The 20723-nt window shown below is 38.0% G+C and overlaps 2 protein-coding genes across 2 annotated transcripts; one reads left to right on the forward strand and one right to left on the reverse strand.

Annotated features, from left to right (window-relative positions):
- Window positions 1-1375: 1375 nt before the first annotated feature.
- LOC102723042 (vacuolar protein sorting-associated protein 35B) lies at window positions 1376-10784 on the forward strand. Its single transcript, XM_006651854.3, has 22 exons — window positions 1376-1723; window positions 1846-1942; window positions 2038-2164; window positions 2682-2867; window positions 3506-3593; window positions 3827-3883; window positions 3975-4064; window positions 4161-4283; window positions 4733-4807; window positions 4891-4950; window positions 6493-6609; window positions 6896-7135; window positions 7220-7285; window positions 7377-7466; window positions 7917-8006; window positions 8266-8355; window positions 8650-8718; window positions 8791-8871; window positions 9058-9165; window positions 9281-9384; window positions 9957-10070; window positions 10153-10784. Exons 1-22 carry the CDS (start codon window positions 1628-1630, stop codon window positions 10367-10369), a joined length of 2385 nt encoding a protein of 794 aa, XP_006651917.3. The 5' UTR covers window positions 1376-1627; the 3' UTR covers window positions 10370-10784.
- Window positions 10785-11390: 606 nt separating this feature from the next.
- LOC102699493 (FAD synthetase, chloroplastic) lies at window positions 11391-14948 on the reverse strand. The gene is made up of 5 exons (XM_006651855.3): window positions 14617-14948; window positions 13547-13710; window positions 13046-13181; window positions 12762-12937; window positions 11391-12674 (listed from the first exon to the last, which is right to left on the reverse strand). Exons 1-5 carry the CDS (start codon window positions 14802-14804, stop codon window positions 12178-12180), a joined length of 1161 nt encoding a protein of 386 aa, XP_006651918.3. The 5' UTR covers window positions 14805-14948; the 3' UTR covers window positions 11391-12177.
- Window positions 14949-20723: the final 5775 nt, after the last annotated feature.

A 20723-nucleotide genomic window follows, 5' to 3' on the forward strand; every position in this document is an offset into this window, starting at 1 on the left:
ATTATCTTATATATTTTTATAAAAATGACTAGTGGTGACGGTGAATTGTGAACCTGTCACCCACACGTCATCACCAACTCTTTATTTCTTGAAAGAAAAATAATTATAGAACCCATGTGTTAACCAATCATAATGATCCTCTATTTTTTTAAGAGAAATGGGTTGTCCGACCCATGAACCCAAATGTTTCTTTAAACAACTAAAGGACAGTATATACATAAAGTAATGTAATAGCATGTTAATGGCAAATTTCTTTAATAAATCTCTACATTTTATTTAATAAAATCATATTAAAATGCACTAACAATACACTAGCATATATAGAGTCTAGCTCTATCCACGAAAGTTCTTAAAGTGAATATCTGAAATAGTTATTGACTATGAAAGCTCTAAAGTTTCTTTAAATATTTCATTTAGATAAAAGATAAAAGGGATACATTATTCCGACTGGAACCACATTATACCATATATACACATAGTCGTAAGGGACATATCGGTGAGTACCTGTGAAGCCCTAATTCTTAACATGACAGAATATAAATGCCTTTATCTTCCCTCTCTAGACAACAAAGCATGATATTTTACGCGAAAAAACTAGTAGACAAATGTTACCGTGCCCATAAACTTGCACAAATACTTTATATATACAAAACATGCACATATAAGTTTTCTATGTTTAGATTTTATATAGACAAACTTATATATTTTAGTATATAATCTTGATGCATCATCTTTTTAAGATAATACCTTTTCATGTAGATGTTTTTTTCTAGATACTTTCTATGTTACAAATTGTTTCTATGTAAACTTTTAATGTATAAATATCAAACTCTATACATACAAATAAATGGTAAAAAAATTATATAAACTTTCTGATATATGATCTGTTCATGTGGGTTAACGAACGAGCGTGACCGTTCATTGAAATTAGAAATCAAACTCGTTATATCCACCCTAATTCAAGTCCTCAATATTCTTATATAGTTTTTTCCCATCTGAAAGTAGAATAGATTAAGGCCATGTTCGTTCCATGGGGTAAGTAATCCAGATTTTAACGTTTTCCGCGCGCACGCTTCTCGAACTACTAAATGATGTATTTTTTTATAAAAAATCTCTTTAGAAAAGTTGCTTTCAAAAATCATATTAATCTATATTTTAATTAGTTATAACTAATTATACGTTTTTCATGCTGGGTTAACCATTTCAGCCGAACACGGCTAACTCGGTTGAAGGCTCTAAGATAGAAATAGAAAAATACATGAATAAACATGGCACCATGAATTACGTGAATAGGAACGTATTTACACGTATCTCTATCCCTATATTTTTGAATCCACTCGTAAATAGTTTATCGCAAGTCAGCCTTCACCAGTCCGCCCGTCAATCCAGATCGAATCGAGCCCACTTCGCCAAATAACGAAAAGGAGGAGGAGAAAAAAACCGAACATAAAAAAACACGCGAAGAACACAAACACTCGCACCGATCCAAACCCGAGCGGGGGGGACAGCCCACGCGCGAGCGCGAGATCCAACCCCAACCCGCGCGGCGCCATCGCCGAGGAGGCCGGCCAGATCCACCCCCCCCTCCCCGCAGCCGGCGAGGACGGCGGCCACGGCGGCGGCGAGGATGCTGCCGGACGGCGGCGCCGACGACGAGGAGCGGTGGCTCGCCGAGGGCATCGCCGGCGTCCAGCAGAACGCCTTCCACATGCACCGCGCCCTCGTAAGACCCCGCGAAAACCCTAGCCCTCCCTCCCCGGTTTCCCTTCCCCCCCAAACCCTCGTTGCTCCGTCGCTATCTGTCCGCTCGCTTATCCGCCCCCCTGATCGGCGGTTTGGGCGCAGGATTCGAACAACCTCAAGGACGCGCTCAAGTACTCGGCGCAGATGCTCTCCGAGCTGCGCACCTCGCGGCTGTCCCCGCACAAGTACTATGATCTATGTGAGTGTGTTTTGTATTCAGGGGCTCTTCAGTCTGCCCAATTTTGGTCTGTTGTTTCAGCTGGGATTTTATGGGGTTTATTTGCTGGGCTGCAGATATGAGGGCGTTTGATGAGCTGCGGAAGCTGGAGATGTTCTTCAGGGAGGAGACTCGGCGTGGCAGCTGCTCCGTTGTCGATTTGTATGAGCTTGTGCAACATGCTGGCAACGTCTTGCCCAGACTGTAAGACTAATGCGCTCCCTTTCAGGCATAAACAGTTCCTGTCTCTGTGCAATTATGTTACTTTAGCTTGTTGTTACTTACTGTCTTGCTATGTGAGGATTATGGAGCTGTCTTTCTCGTGGTATTGCAGTCTTGCAGATCATTACAGATATGTTCTAGTAATAACTCATCGCTATTAGATGAATGGCAGAACCTAACACTTTGATAGTGCTACTTTTGAGTAACGTTAGCTCCTTGAAAAAATTACTTTGAACAAATTGCATATTTAATTGGCGCAACTGAACTGAATTAGTCTTATTGCTTGAGTACACACACTCATACAAGTAGACACCGATAAGTCATATCATTCAATTGCCGGTGGTTATACTGTAACAGAATTGCACAAACTCATCACATCTGATTATCAGGTCAACCGTTAATCATGCTCGCATGTATGCTGTGTTATGATTTTTAAACTCATGAAATTTGTGGAGAACTGTTATGGTTTGTACCTGATTTGATGCTGTTCGTGTCCTAGCTATCTCCTCTGCACAGTAGGATCTGTGTACATCAAATCAAAAGAGGCTCCTGCGAAAGATGTTCTTAAAGATCTTGTCGAAATGTGCCGAGGCATCCAACATCCTCTACGTGGGCTTTTCCTAAGAAGCTACCTCTCTCAGATAAGCCGAGACAAACTACCAGATATTGGTTCCGAGTATGAAGGGTAATGCACTCCATGCCATGCTGTCTCAAAGTTCAGTTAGTTACTAGAGGTCAATCCCTAAAGGCCATGCTGTCTCAAAGTTCAGTTAGTTACTAGAGGTCAATCCCTATAAAGCGAACTATTGTTTCATCTTTATGTAAAATATTGTCTTATTCTACAACATTAACTTGACATTCATACAGTACCTTTTGAATAGGCTGTAGTCCCAGAATCCAAACGGCCACAACATTGCATGAAGTTGAACATACTCAAAATGAAGAGTAAACAGGGAACCAGTAGACAAATTAGTGTTAAATACTAGTTCCCGTACTCTTAATTTGAATTGTGCATGCTATGCTGTACCCATTTGGATTCTGACTTCCTGTGCATTAAATCGCTATCATCTGGTTGTCATCCCTGCTCTATCTGTCACATAGAGAAATTACCCATCCCTATTTAGGACCAACTTTATATTCAGTCTTAACTATTGCCAGTGATGCTGCTCGATCAAGTATCAGCACACTAGAGGCAACATTCTGGGAGTTAAGATATGCAGAACACAAAAGTGTATTGTCCTGAAAGTATATGCTACTTCGTACTTATGTTCTCTTTTACCTAATGGTTCTTTATATCTGCCTTTTGCAACTTCCATCACACAGGGATGCTGACAGCATTAATGACGCAGTTGAGTTTGTTCTTCAGAATTTCATAGAAATGAATAAACTCTGGGTCCGAATGCAACATCAGGTTTGATTCATCTTGCAACTTGAAGCTTTTCTTTCCCTTTTAAGCTGAACGCCGAATATGAAGTGCTGCAATTCTTTTTTTATCATGCATTTACCACATTAGGTTTCTGCACATGCAATGTTCCCCATGCTGTTCATGAATATGAGCTTTTGTGAGAGATGTCATTTCTAGGAAGCTCAGGATTATGTAACCAGATAAAAATTTAAACCAATCTTGATGGTTATGGTTTGCAGGGGCCTCTTCGAGAGAAGGAGAAGCGAGGAAAAGAGAGAAATGAACTGCGTGATTTGGTATCAGCATTTGCATATATTCCCTACTCTCTCGACTATATATTCTCTACTTCGTTGGTGTCATTGGAATGTACTCTGTTTCCTTTTTCAGGTAGGCAAAAACCTTCACGTTCTAAGCCAGATTGAGGGTGTTGACCTTGACATGTACAAAGAAACTGTGCTTCCAAGGATATTAGAACAGGTATGCAATTAGATTTGTTAGCAAATCATGAAATGATGATAGCACTATAGTACTTCCATGATTCTGCTGGAAACTGAAGAAGAAATATATTGGCAGGTGGTTAACTGTAAGGATGAACTTGCACAGTTTTACCTGATGGACTGCATAATACAAGTATTTCCAGATGAATACCATTTACAGACATTGGAACCATTGTTGAGCGCATTTCCCCAACTACAGGTTTGCAAGTTTATGTTATTTTAATTTGATTCACGCAGTTACTCTGGTCTCTGCATATCATTGTATGTTAGAAATCAAACAATGCATATCATTCACACAGCTAATTATTAACCAAATGAGTTAACTACAAGTCTCCTATGCCCTTGATCAATTTGATTTGCTTGACCAGTTTGTTGTAAAATGTGACTTGTAAACTCGACAGATGGTAGTACCTTATCGTAATGGAATAATTAGACAATGGGCACATAATTTTATAAAAGGCATTATCATGTTGCATATTGTTTTCCTGTCATGATTTGTACAGATCGAGCTGATTTAACATATAAAATCACAACTGTAGAATAAATAAATACAACTCAGCGTAGATTATAGTTTTTTAAGAATTAGGATGTAATTTCTGTTCAATTTTCACAGCCAGTGTTACTCACTTCTCAGTATTTTTTTGGCAGCCCAACGTTGATATCAAAACCGTGCTGTCTCAGCTCATGGACAGGCTGTCAAGCTATGCTGCTGCAAGTCCTGAAGTAAGAATTCACTAAACCAGTGTATTATGGTAAAATTTGTGCATTCTTTCAACAATTATAATTTATAAATATGAATTGTGCAGGTATTGCCAGAATTCCTGCAAGTTGAAGCTTTTGCAAAGTTCAGCAATGCTATTGGAAAGGTAAAACTTATTCTACCATTTTTATGATATTCTTTCTTAATTCATATTTTCCTTGCAATGCTATGAGTTGGCATTTCATCTAAAAAGACAATGTTCTCTATGAACACCTAAAATGCATATTGCCCAAATATGAGCCAGGATCCATGGAGTATTTTTTTTCTTGAAAATGCAGGAGAACTGCGCTCCATTGCATTAAAAGAAGAGAGAAAAATAACAAAAAGGAAAGGCCTTGATAGGCCCACAGTAAGAAAAGAAAACAAAAACAACAAAGCATCACCTTTCGGCATCGCACAAACCGCAAAACACCAACTAAAAGCCTGGGTTAAGCGACATTCAAAGAAGCTCATGGAGTGCACGGGCTCCTGCTAGATAGTAAAAACCACTCTCATTACGATGCTTCCAAATCTCCCATGCACTAGGATAATAAGTGAATTTAGTCCTTTTCGGAACCTCTCTGGAACTCCTTTGATGGCCTTACACCACCATCCTGAGAAGCTGGACGCGAATGGTTGAGGTGCAGCCCCAACCATCCCTAGCCTTGTTAGGAGTGAAAATCAAACTTGCCGAGAGAAAACACAAGACACAAGGACATACTGCTTAGTTTCATCTTCCTGATCACATAAAGGGCAAGCATGAGGGTGTGGTGAACCCTGGTTAGCAAGGCAGTCAGAAGTCCAATATCTATTGCTGATTGCCAACAAAATGAAAAAGTTGCACTGTAGAGGAGCCCAGCTTTTCCATATCCTCTTCCATGGAGGAAAGTTTGTAGATCCTAAAAAATAAGCATTATAGGTAGATCTACTTGTGTAAGAACCGGATCCTGAATTATTAACGGTGCCAATAACTCCATGGGTCTACCCTTGTGTGGCCGATGTTCTTCAAACCGTGGCTGCTGAGGGGGTGCTTTGTTGCTTGATAGCCTGGCAGGAGCTTCCAAGCTTCAGAATCATTAATGGTGGCAATAACTCTAGCGCCTTAGGATGGTAGGGGTTGGGTGCGTTTGTAAAACCTTAGATGGGTGTTGGGGTTGCCTACACCCTCCATTTTTTCTCAATGAAATGATATGCAGATCTCCTGCATGTTTGAAAAAAAAAGGAACAGGATCCTGAAAGCTTCCATGTGTGCAGGTCCTGGTATCCTGGACCTCATGCTGCAAAATCATCCACTCATCTAAATACCAAATTAGCAAGTACTCATAAATCAGTTGGACAGATAGGCCACCTTTTAAATCAGCTACCCAACTCCTGTTTGCCAAAGCTTGTGCCACAGTACGCATCTTCCTTTTCCTTGGAGCAACTAGAGAAAGGAGGTTGGGGGCCAACTCCGCAATTCTACTTCCTTCAATCCATATATCATTCCAAAACTTGACATTCCCCACATTACCCACTATGGTGTTCACAGCCACATTAAACAAAGAGTGCACTGCATGGAAGGCTGTGTCCCTTTTATTCCTTGTTCTGTGCTCAAATTATGCAGTTGCCATGTGCTGTATTATGTTATTACTGTCAAAGCTGAAACAAATGGGCTATGTTATTCTGGCAGGTGATAGAAGCCCAAGTTGACATGCCGGTTGTTGGTGCTGTAACTTTATATGTATCACTTTTGACATTTACTCTCCGTGTGCATCCGGATCGGCTGGATTATGTTGATCAAGTGTTGGTAAGCCTTCTTACTTAGGGGGAAAAAAATCTCCTAACTATAGTATTTGCCCATGCAGTTTCTGTATTTTACATATACTTTCTCCACAATCTACTAAATAATCATTGAGTGGAAGTGGTGAATAGTAGATAAATGAAAAACTATGGAGTACAAAATATATTAGAATGTCTTACTAGAAGTCTCATGGAGTATGCACCATAGCCACTCCCAGGCCTATGTATGCCTCTTATCTCATGTGTAGCATATGTTGCGCTTTCTGTCTCATGTCAAGTTTAATGTTGGACAGGGTGCATGCGTCAAGAAACTGTCAGGAAATGCAAAACTTGAAGATAGCAGGGCAACAAAGCAAATTGTTGCACTTCTTAGTGCCCCCCTGGAGAAATATAGCAATATTGTTACTGCATTAGAGCTCTCAAACTATCCTCGGGTTATGGACTACCTTGATAACTCTACAACCAAAGTTATGGCTCTTGTAATAATTCAAAGCATAATGAAGAACACAACTTGTATATCTACTTCCGACAAGGTAATATTTTGACATATTCTTGCCTTTTGCCTTGGCAATCACTGTACAAATCATCATGTAATTTTGTACATCATTGTTTTGCAGATTGAAGCTCTTTTTGATTTGATTAAAGGGCTTATAAAAGATATGGATGGGGCTCAAGATGATGAGGTCATATCAATTCTACAATTTTCTTTGGCTTGTGATATTCTTTCTGCTGCTATTTTAGTTTCTTATCAACTTTACCTGTTATATTTCTTAGCTTGATGATGAGGATTTTAAGGAGGAACAGAATTCTGTGGCACGTCTTATTCACATGTTGCACAACGATGACCATGAAGAGATGCTGAAGGTACACTTGTATTATACTGAAGTTGATGAGATGATACAGAATCATTCAGCGCTCATTATGTTCACATTTTAGTAACTTCATTTCACTGTAGTTCATACTCACTGTTAAGAATATTATGCCCATTTTCCACATCTATGCTATTGATATCCAGTGATATCGGTGTGCTGTCAGAATATGAAGCTAGTGTCTGACCCCAATAAAAAGGTTAAGAGAGAGGGAGGGATATTTTATTAGGTCATATCTTTAGAACCTAATGAAAAAAGGCATTATCATGTTCATGCTGGTTGCGAAATAAATAAGTAGCACCAACTTTGTCTATCCAATGCTAAATGTATAAACCTGTGAATTTATGTTGCTGGACCTGGATAGAACTTACCACTACCAGGTTGAATGTCTCTGCACTTGGATCATTTTGAAAATGCTAATAACAAATACTTGTTGATCTTTCAGATATTATGTACTGTTCAGAAGCATATACTTCAGGGAGGTCCTAAGCGGCTACCTTTCACTGTACCATCCTTAGTATTCTCTGCTCTCAAGGTTTGTCTTGCAGCTGCATTTGGAAAGTACAATAAACTGAGAATCTTCTCATTTCATATTTCTATTATAGATAATTGCTTCAAAAAATATTTAATCTAGTTGATCAAGCTTATTTACAGTGCCCATTTTGACAAACCATTAATTCTTAACTATGTGACATCTGTATGCCAGATATTGGAAATGTGCTCTATTTAATTCTGGTTTAGTAGTGATTCTAATTTGAGGGTTCTAATCTGTGGATAATTTCTCCTGCCTGCAGTTGGTCAGAAGATTACAAGGTCAAGATGGAGATGTAATAGGGGAGGAAGTTCCTGCAACTCCTAAGAAAATATTTCAGATTTTACATCAGGTCCCCACTCCCTTCCTTAGCTAATTTTTTAAGACATGTTTTAGAAGTTCACTTAAAAAGTGATTAAACTATCACAAGTTTTACCAAATTGTCAACTTGAAACTGTTGGAAAAAAATATAATATGGTTAGTAATTACTATGCTGGATACATAATTGTAAACTGTGTCATTTCAACTTCCTCTAGCACAAAAACCTTCCCTGGCTTGATTTACTTGCATAAGGGTTGAGGGCAGACCTGTGGATTGGTTTATATTCTTCTCCTCATCGATGTTCTCATTATTTGTTAAATTGCAGACCATTGAAGCACTATCATGTGTTCCTTCTCCTGAACTGGCTCTCAGATTATATCTGCAATGTGCAGAGGTATTGCTGTAACAATTGATTTATACTTTCCAGAACTCTTCATATATTATGTAACTACCTTTCGTATTACAGGCTGCCAATGATTGCGATTTGGAACCAGTTGCTTACGAGTTCTTTACTCAAGCATTCATCTTGTATGAAGAAGAAATCGCGGTATAATCCCTAGGTTTCCCTTCCTTGTGGATATCCAAATCACTTTATTACTTGTATTGAGTAATGATTTATTTGATGTACCTGGATCATATCATAAATGTCATGCACTATGCATTCCATTATTCCAACACTAGGGTCAATAGCTCATTTTATTTTCCACCTATAATGTTTGTGTGCTACAAGCAGGATTCAAAGGCTCAGATTACTGCAATTCACCTAATCATTGGAACCCTTCAACGGATGAATATATTCGGGGTGGAAAATAGAGATACCCTGACTCACAAGACAACAGGGGTAACATTTTTTTACTTTGCTGTTTCCTTATTTGGCAAGTCAGCCTTCTATGTGCGCGCGCGCGTGCACACACACACACTTTCTGTTGAATAACAAAAACCACTGTTTTGTGCAGTACTCGGCAAAACTTCTTAAGAAGCCTGACCAATGCCGAGCGGTTTATGCATGCTCACACCTTTTCTGGACCGACGATCAAGATGGAATAATGGATGGTGAAAGGTAAACTTGTTCTTGGTTTATTGGCACTTGTAGTCATACCATCTGTATTTTGTACTTTTAGTTTGTTTCTTGCAAATAAAATGTTTGGACCTTCCTAATAATACGGAAATGTGTATTATCATAATTTTGTGGCCAGTCAAACTGTTTTAAAGATCACAAGGTAGACAAACACACCTGTGCTGTATCACACAGCAGCAGCAGGCGCAGACACACCAAACTTGCATGTCCTTCCTTCCCATGTTTCTAATCAATGGGGTGATTGTTTGGCTTTTTCATGGACAAAACGAAACGACATATTCACAAATGAAAAATAATTCATGAATAAAACTTTTATATGTACATTCTTAGCGATTTAAATGTCAAGGTTGGAAATAAACTTCGGTAAAAAAACCCCAAAATCAACTCCGAATTTAAGATTAAAAATTCAAATTTTGGCTTATAAGCGTAAGCATAAGCGAAAATATATTATTTCTGGTAACTGAAGACACTATATAACAGTGCCAGCTCTTGAATTCTATTCATGCATGTATGAAAACTAACATGTTTTTCTTTGCTTTGAATTTTTGTTCCAGGGTCCTCCTCTGTTTAAAGCGTGCATTAAGAATTGCAAATGCCGCTCAACAGATGGCTAATGCAACAAGGGGAAGTAGCGGATCTGTCGCGCTATTTATCGAAATTTTGAACAAGTAATCTCAAGACCTAGACTGGTATATTTACTTGTGCATATGATTGCTGTTGTTGTAATGCTCGTGCTTCTATTATTTCCAGGTATCTGTACTTCTTCGAGAAAGGAATTCCAGAGATTACAAACACTGTAATCCAGGATTTGATTGAGTTGATTAGGACAGAAAAGCAAAGTGAGAACAGTGTAGCTGATCCATCCACAGAGGCCTTCTTTGCAAGCACTCTACGATACATTGAATTCCAGAAACAGAAAGGTGGAAGCATAGGCGAAAAATATGAGCAAATAAAAACCACCACCTGATTGCGCATAAGTCAAAACAACAACAATCCGTGACAATTATTTTATTGAGAGTCATATTTACGGAAGTTCAGTGAAATAGAAGCCATTGGTTTCAGCTACATCCGGCATAAAGGATCTTTGCATGCGTTGTTTCTTTGTGCATCTTACGCTCAAAGCGGGCCTTCCCTCCAGTTTGTGACAGGTTTGGGTTAGTCAGGTGGCAATAAGCTTTACCGTTGGGAAGCTCGGATCTGTACAGTGGAACTTGTGTAACGGAGTATCATTGTTGTATATCCTTTTTCTTTCTTTTCTTTTTATCAAAGGACAAGAATTTTAGGTTTTTAACTTTTTGCTCTGGAGGTACATATTTCTATTTATGTGTCTGGACCCTTTTGATTAATTCATAGCATTAAGGCCTTGAATTTGAACCATGTTCTGAAGTCTGAACTGTTGCTCTGAAACTTTAGTTTTCGTTATGGGCCTTGTTCTGCTTGATACTTCTCACCTTGTGAGCTGATAAATTTAAACATAGACGATTAGAAATGAGTTTTCGAGTGAGGGAACCAGAAAGGGATCACATGAAACGCAATATCTCATTATTGGATAATAAATTAGGTATTAGCTAATGTAAATCTAAAAAATGGGTTAATATGATTCCTACAGTAACTTGTAGAACTTTTTTTTTCAAAGAAGTGTACCACCTAGCAGTTTGGGAATTATGCTAATGAAAAATGAGTAGTTTTTCTCCAACCGAGTCCTCTCCTTTTCGTATATGCTTACAAGCAAAAATTTAAATTTTAAAACTTAAATTTGAAGTTGATTTTAAAGTTTTTCCATTAGAGTTTATAATCTAGCACCCATGTCCTTTCGTTTTTGTTTATGCTTGCCAATTGAACTTTAACCTTAAATTTTAAGTTAATTTTGGATTTTTTTCACCGAACTTTGGCTAATTATACCTATATAAAATTTTATTCATAAATTATTTTTCATTTACAAATAGCCAAACAATCACCCCATAGGCTTTGTTTTTGGATCACTAAGCACACATATATAAAAATTTTACCCATAAATTATTTTTCAATCATTAATAAACTGTTTCGCTTGTATTAACTTCAGTGAAACAATCCTACTGGTTACACAGCTGTACCTTGTCTGGCACCAGCAGCTTGTTCAGAACTCCGAATACAGAAGCGTTTAGAAAGAGGCATTGGTCGCATCCTGTACCCTTTATTAAGATGTTTAAAAAGATCAAACTATTGGATCGATTAATACACTCGACCAAGCTATCTTGCACGGTGTTGGAGATCTCCCCAGATTGTAACTAGTCAAGATCAAGTAACATATTGCATGAACTGTTGATGCAACAAGCTGATTTGCTGTGTAAACGGAACCTATTTGTGCAAATCATGTCATAAGCTGGAAAAACGTAGGATGGGATTTGGCAACGAGTTCCTTTGTACGTCTCTTATAAGTTGAAGACGACTCCCTCTCGTGTTTCCGTTCTGCTGATACAGCTGGTTAGAAGCAAGCCAATTCTGTCGTAGCCAATTACCAGACTAAAAACAAAAGAAGAAGTAAAAATGCCTATGCCCTCTCTGACTATGCAAACTGGAGTTGCACAAAATCTGTCCTTCTGTAAGATGCTCTTGGGTTTGATCACGATGAGGATTACCTCAATACGAAGTTCTTGACTTTTCTTTTTCTTGTTCTATTTTCCCTCCAGGAAAAGCCCACACTGTTTAGCATCAACCCAAACAAATCCGCAGAATGCCAGATATAATGGCTATACAAAAGATGACCTCCCACCAGTCATGAATGGAATTGCAGTATCATCCAAATTCAATACCTAATTGCTGATGTTCTTGAATGGTATTTGGTAATAAACTGTTGCCATCTTTCATCTCAATGTCGATTGTCTCTGAGTTAATGATCACCCTGCATAGTCCACGATGGCCTCCATTAATGAGGTCACAATTTTCATACAAACCATCAGCTGGTGGCATGTTCAACATGCTAGATTTTGGCAGCACAATCCTTTTCCTTTCCTGAAGGTGGTTTTCCTTAACTGTTAGCATAAGGCGGTGTTTTCTCCCTAGTAATTCGGAAACATATTCCATATCACCCATAGCCAAAGCATGGCGAACACGACTGGAAGAAACTTGCCCTCTATCGCTTGAATTTACGGTGGTCATTACTCCATTGTCAGATCTTCTAGTTGTGTCCATGACTGACCGTACAATGAATGCGCTTAAACCAAATTCCTCACAGAGTGTAATTAGCTCAGATGCATCACCAGATGCTTTGTAGCCAAACCTGTAGTTTTCACCTGTCATAGTAACAAATAAAGACTTGTGAAAATGAATGACAGTGCAGTAAGATAGTGCACCTGCCAAAGAAGACATCAGATTCCTACCTGCTACAACACCTTTTATTTTAAGATCCTTTGATAACCTCTCAACGAATTGCCTTGGAGTTAGGTACCTGACCTTTGAAAACTCAACTTGATATTCCATGGGCACCACATTCCTACAGTATGGAGCCCAAGAAGAGAGCACTCGCTTCCTATCACATTGGGCAACTATAGGAGGCCTGCATGAAAGGAAAGCCAGTCATGATACGCCACAGGCAATGCCCACCTTTATGTGGGGTAATGAATATCAAGAGATTTTTTTTTTCAAAAACCTCTTTTAGGCTCACCTATACTCCCAGCCAAGCACCTCAGCTATTCCCACAAAAGAAAGCAGAAAGGGAGTTCCTGCTTTAGAAGCATATACTGCCAATTCCCGATGGCCAATATGAAGGGCATCAAACTTTCCCAAGGCAACTATCCCATCTGAAACATGGATCAAATATTCAGTGAAACTTGGATTTACACATGGCAACATGAAAAAAGAGCAACATCAAGGGGTAGGTGTAACAGGATGGCCTACAATATTTTACGTATTATTATTAAAGCTCCAAATCACCCTCCAGTGAACCTTACATGGTTTTATCTTTCGAATCAGAGAAAAATATGGTTTAACCCTAGCCTCATGCAAGATTTGAGCAGAAGTAACTGAACTGCCAGGAATAGATTAGGCATGCAATAATCATTTTCTTCTGGAGGTGCATGGTATATGTTTTGTATGCAAAATGAACATAGAAATTTGGGACTTGAATGTTCTGAAGAAACAAAAAAATATTCCCTTTAGTGCATACCAATCACACAGTCTTGATCTTCCCCACAATCTATTAGGAGTTTGTCTTTCACTGAATCTTCATTGTTCAAACTGATCCCTGGATGTCCAAATGAGCTGAAGGTTGCCAACGAGCATTTGTTCTGCCTTTTGTTAATGTCTAGAAACTTGCTTTGAGTGCAGTAGCTACAAGTGTGTAATAGAACGCTAAGGTTAAAAAACGTTTTAAAAGTTTAAAATGGTAAAACGAGTTCACAATATTTACAATTGTACACATAAGAGATCAACTTTTATTTATGTGAACTACAAACAATAGCGTTATAGGAGTTTAAGGACAACATTTGCACACAGCACATCGAAAGCTAATAAACTCTTAAGTGATGGATAGAATCATTAGTTGTTTTATACTTTTACTCTTGTTGTAACATCATACAGGAAATTAGTCAACTGTAAGAGATAAAAGAAAACTCCTGAACTCTGACGGTAACTAGTGGGGGAAAACAAAACATGATAGCGAGCCTTGCGTGGGGAACACGCCAAATATAGTTATTCAAAACATTCTCTTGTAGTTTTGACTGGCATCACCTGCCAACAGGTTAGACTGGTCCTAGGCAAGAAAAGATCATTATTCGGCGACTAGGAGACAAGCCATGTAGAGTTGCAAAATTTTGCACATGTTCAAGCTAACTTTAATTCCTTGTATCCCTGCACTAATCCAGAATTCCAGCTTTAGCTCATCCACTGCTAGAAGCTTAAAGTATCTAGACTGAGTATCTCCTAACTTTGAACTAAAAACTCATCATCAAACCCGGTAACAACTCCAACCACACCAAAGTTACTACTTGTCCACCTCCAAGGCTCACATTTCACTAGCACGAGATTTAACAGGCTCGACATTCGAAAGCTTCTAGTCCTGATCCATACATATAAAGGGGATTCTATATATCACAGTCATAAGATGATGGCATCTCCACCTATTCCGTAACGACCAAAAGACCAGGCCTTTCGTCGAACAACTTGCGAGCGAGCGGGCGCAGGGCGACTTCCACCAAGAACGCGGGAAGCGACCAAGAACAGGAGGTAATTCTCTACCTGAAGCGCCGGCCGGGTGGCAGCAGCAGGACGCGCGGTGCCCCGGCGACCGCGCGAGGGCCCCGGCCCCAGCCGCGGACGCGTGAGCTGAAGCCGAGGAGAGGCCGCCGCCAACGGGGCGCCGGGGATGGGGAAGGGGAGCGGAAGGTGCAGGAGAGCGCGGCGGCGGCGGCGGCGCCCCTCTCCATCCCCCGCCCACCACGCTGCCCTCTTTGCTGCGGTGCGCCGTTCGCTTGCCGCTTTACTTCGCAGGCGGCGGCGGCGGGCGGCACAGGCGAGCCGCGTGCGCTTTAGATGAGGTGCGAGCCGGTTCGGGTTCGGAGCTCGGAGCTGCGGGTCGGACAACTCCTCCGTGTCCGTAGTCCAAAGCTGTATATTTTCATCTTCTAAAGTTGTAGGCTAGGTTTGGTTGGTACTCTTTGGTTTTATAAAAGTTCTAAAAACATCATATTAAATTTTTGACATCTAAGTAGAATATTATTTATATATAAACGTTAAAACTTATTATACAGTTATGAAAAAATCATGAGACAAATCTTTTGAGTCTAATTAGTACATGATTACCTATAAGTGCTACAGTAACCAACAAGTGCTAATGACAGTTTAATTAGACTCAAAAGATTCGTCTCACGGTTTTTTGGTGGAATCTGTAATTTGTTTTGTAATTAGACTATGTTTAATACTTCAAATATGTGTCTATATATTCAATGTGATGTTTTTTAAAATAATTTTGTAAACTGAACAAGGATATATATATATATATATATATATATATATATATATATATATATATATATATATAATTTTCATGTTTCATAAGGCCATATATATATAATTTTCCAGTTTCATATTAAAGTGAAGTTGTACGGAGATGTTAAGTTGCTTGAGCTTAGCTCTATATTTCTAACTTATTTTTCGGAGATATTTTAGCCTACTCCGCTCTCATTTTACGTGGAGATAAAAATTGTTTCGTTTGGAGATAACGATAGAACCGGAGCGGTGACAAACAAGTACCGAAAGACTCTCTGATGAATATTAATACACCTTGTCACACATATGAGATATATAGGATTTATAGATGAATTTAAACAAGGTCGAAGGAGTAAATAATATATGAATGGGTTATTTTGTTTTTATTTCCGTTTTGACTTAAAATTAAACTATTTACAAATCCAATATAGATCTAGACCTGGAGTTAGTGCTAAATATGGTAAAAAAAAGGAATAACTGTCCTTTCATGTTTCTTATGACATATTCTTTCCATCTCGAAATATAAGAACCGTTAGGACTCGTTTGAAACAAATGAAAACCAATATTTTTTTGGACTCAACCCTATCGAAAATTCTTATTTTGGCCCTTTTAAATAAATAATAGAAACATCATAAATCGTATAAAAACTTGAGAAACCGTTACTTCGAAATACAGGAATTGTGTTAGGAATACGAAGAACACGTGTTTTTGGTAAGAAATATATATGTAGAGGGTGACAAAACTCAGGAACAAAAAACACTTGAATTAGATGAAAAAACCAGACTCAAGGGGCAAAAAAGTCCAAGATTTTTATATTCCCCTCTAAAATGTACGAACCAATTTCCATGGAATTTTCTAGAGTCTGAGAAGTTTGAATCGTTTGTTTAAAATGACCAAATAAGAAAAGAAAAATGATACGATTGGGATCCTGCAAACCGGCGCCGACACCGCGCGCCCACAGCCCACTCACCACCATGGGCCGGCCAAGCTGGCCCAAAACAAGCATGCAGAGCCCAGCCCATCTAGCCCGACAAAAATGGCAGCCCATTCGGACGCATAAACCCTATAGCCCAACCAAGCCTCTCGCGATCGCCACGTCGACTCCCCCACGTCCCCCCTCCTCTCCTGCGGCTGCGACGCCGGCGTCGGCGATGGGTAAGCCTTCTTCCTTGCGATTTTTACCGTTCTGGGCCTTTTATAAATAGCAGTGCTCTTAAGATGATGAAATGGACTTGAGAAGGCAAGGCAGTCTCTTCACCAAAGGCTGCGTACACACCCGAGGAAAACATAATAATAGATTATTATATAACTAATTAATTATTAATTTTAAAAAATAGAAAGTAGATTAATATGATTTGTTAAAGTAACTTTTCTATAGAATTTTTTTAAAAAAATATATTATTTAACAGTTTGGGACGCGTGAGATGAAAAACGAGTGAATATGAGTTTAGGTAGAGCGAAAACGAACGGGCCCGAAGTCCTTCTCTCTTATAAACCATTTTTTCTCAACGCTAAAGTTTTTTAAGCCTCATGTCACATCGGATGTTTAGATACTTATTATAAATATTAAACATAGACTAATTATAAAACTAATTGCAGAAATGAAAGCTAATTCATGTGACAAATTTTTAAAACCTAATTAATTATAATTAACGCATGTTCACTGTATCATCATATAGGCTAATCATGGACTAATTAAGTTTAATAGATTCGTCTCACGAATTAGTTCAAGATTATAAATGAGTTTTATTAATAATCTACATTTACTATTTATAATAAGTATCCAAACATCCAATAGGACAAGGAACTAAACTTTAGTCCCTTATCCCAAACATCCTCTGTAGTTCCAAGTTTTTGTAACATGGTCTGAACAAAACCAGGATAATTAGGTGTGGTCGTCATGGGCAGAACACACATGGTGATCCTGACCAGCTTGTCAAAGTGCTCAGATCCTTCCACAAACCATGCAGGCTTGCAGCCCCACCATGGCTGTTTGATTGTCTTTCCCCACTCTTGTCAATCTTGATCCTTAATGACAGTGACTGATAGTCTTTCTCTTTCGAGCCATCTATTATGACCACTTCAATGGGAATGCCTGCTTTCTTATATGTATGTATAAACGGAAACGCGCTAGATTAGCTTGGCACGAAATGTGATGCTTTCTGTGATTGACGTCGTGTTTAGTTTCTAAAATTTTTTTTAAAAAACATCACATCGAATCTTTGGACATTTAAATGGAATATTAATCATAGATGAAAATAACAACCAATACCACGTTTATAGAGGAAATCGTGAGACGAATCTTTTAAGTCTAATTACTGCATAATTAGTTATAAGTGCTACAGTAACTAATATGTGCTAATGAAACATGACGACGGTATTGGCCTGTCCAACGAATGATGCATGCGATAAGGCACTGACACGGTTGGATGGATTGCATGCAATGCACGGCACGGCTGTGTGTCACATACGTGACGTGGTTTTCATGGACACTTTTCCCGTTGAAACTGGTGCCCTAATGACCAGATTTGCATGTTTCTTGTGGGATTAGTGTTCGCCTCGTCGGATATTCCTGTAACAAAGTTGTTTGTCTGGCCACTGCCTAACCTTTTATGCTCTTCTAGCCATTAATACCATAAACAAAAAAAAAGGTGGTGAATTGGTGATCTTTTGTTTTTTTTGGAAAAACGAATCAACATATTTATATAAGAAAAAAAATTTATTAATAAAACTTTCATATACATGTTATTTGCGATCTAAAAACAAATGCTAAAAAACAAAATATAATAAGAATCCCTAAAATTAACTTCAAACTAAAATCAACTCTAAATTAGATGTTAAAAATTAAAATTTTGAGTTATAAATATAAGTATAATTGAAAGGGTAAGGCTTAAGCTAGCCGCATGTTCGGAAGGAGTAACATTAATGGTTGAGGCAGCGAATGATTAATTTGCATTGACAAAACTTCTCAAACACGGCATTCTGAATTTGTCCAAAGTTTCCCCGTCTCTTTGACGTGGACTGCATTCAACGCCGGTGTTTTGGTTGATGACTCAAATACGCTTGAGAAACCACCACCTATTTATCATACTACAAGATTTACTTGGTTGTTACTACGTCTAGAACATCAGCACGGTTATCTTTTGGTTTTTTAAAAGAAAATACCAAAAAAATTTGCAAACGAAAAATTATTTATGAATACAATTTTTTATAGAGATGTTGCTAGTGATCTAAAAACAAAAGACTGAAAATAAATATTCCAAAATCAACTTTAAATTTAAGGTTAAAATTTTAAATTTTAACTTGAAAATATAAGCTGATGAGATTTTGTGCTGGAAATTTACCACGACTACTACCGTCCTAACGAACCAATAGACGCACGTTCATTCAACGACTTTGTGGTGATGACCCTGTTCAAAGAAAGTAAGCGGTATAACCAATAATTTTCCCCGTAAAGTTTGCATATAATCAGAAAATTCTCCAAACTTTTTTGAATAAAAGAACATATATAGATGCACGTAGAAAAGGGCCTGCAAACGTGGAAAGGGTGAGCTGTTTGTCCTGCCCTAATTTTCTAAACACTATTCCTCGTTGGACTGCTTTTCTTGCTCCTTGTTTTGAGGCACTAAAAATTAATTTATACTCCCCCGTTTCATAATGTAAGATATTTGACTTTTTTGCTTATAATGTTTGATTATTTGTCTTATTTAAAAAATTATGAAAATATCATTTATTTTGCTTGTGACTTACTTTATTATAAAAAACTTTAAGCACGACTTGTCATTTTCTATATTTGTACTAAAATTTTAAATAAGACGAATGGTCAAACGTTAAAAAAAAATCAAACATCTTACATTATGAAACGGAGGTATGAAATGAAGGTTGTACTTCACAACCTTACTGATACGTAGAGCAACTTTAATCTCGAAAACAATGACATTCCGAGATACTCTATCATATCCTCCATAAAAAATAGAGTATATGAAAAAAGTTGTTTCAGTAGATACTCATCTAAAAATAGAGCATCCTTCATATTAAAATAAACTTCATGTATAGAGTTTCTCTCGTCACTTCATATCTCAACGTTTAATCTTAAAAGTTAAAAGAGACGGCACGAATAACGTGAGAGAATGTGATTATAAAATATTAATAAAATATATGTAAGATACAGTATGAATGTTTTATTGAAGTGATAATTGATATGAAAAGATAATTTCTTTTAGATGATCATTTCCATAACAGTCAATATGGATGGTGAAATTTAGATGGCCGCTAACAATGCTCGTGCATGTCGTACCGACCAACGTTTTTCTTTTATTTTTTTTAGGAAAAGAAGTAGTGGTATGAGCATTAAGCAAGGAGACGCTCCCATTCCAATTCTGGTACTGGTCGCATATATACACACATGCAGGTTGGCATTCATAATTTTCTTGCTTCATCGCTAAGTTTTCTGGGTCCTTAATTTTTCTCTCTGTCTGCCAGCTGCGATCAGATCAGATCAGCTCGGCAGAAGCGTCCATTTCTACTAGCTCTGCAAACACTGGTCACGTGATCGATGGAGTGCACGGGTGCAACACTGAACCCGACGGAGATTTCGTGTGGGTCGGCGGTTGATGGCGCGCCGCCGGACCTATGTCTACGGGAGTATCCAGGTCAAACCAAAATTTCAGCAGAAGATGCTACGAAGGCCACTTTCAGTTCAGGATTGACCATCCAGATCTTCCTCGTCAGCGCTCAAAACCGCCGAAACTACCGCAACAAACGCGTGTGCCGCTTCCTGCACGCATGTTTACTTCAGCTCACGTATATTGAATCATGTAACAATATTAATGTTAATTAGTATTACATCATTATCTATGGGAAGAGGAATAATCAATAAAGGTTGCCTGGTACCGACTACCGAGGCAGCGATGGAATACTATCCCGTTCTAAAATAATATCATTTTTCAATTTCTATGTCTAAAATTTGACCACTCGTCTTATTTAAAAAAAATTATATAAAAAGCGTAAAGTACTATTTATTTATTTTTTCTTATACTTATACTTATAGTAATAATAAAAATATTGATCGAAAAAATTCAAATAAGACGAAGAGTTAAAGCACTGTATCTAAAAACTAAAAATTTAGCATACGATTTTTTTTCATTCCAACTTCTTACATCAAACGTAATAGGAACGGCGCTTGTGAGTCTTTAACACTTAGGCCGTATTCCGCATAAGAAATATGAGGTTTAGTTATTCGGTACGAAAAATATATTAATAGATTAATAGATAATTAATTAATTATTAAAAAAATATAAAACATATTAATATAATTTTTAAAATAACTTTTATATAGGAAATTTTTGTAAAAAAGC

Source organism: Oryza brachyantha, chromosome 3, assembly GCF_000231095.2.
Source record: "Oryza brachyantha chromosome 3, ObraRS2, whole genome shotgun sequence".
NCBI classification, from domain to species: Eukaryota; Viridiplantae; Streptophyta; class Magnoliopsida; order Poales; family Poaceae; genus Oryza; species Oryza brachyantha.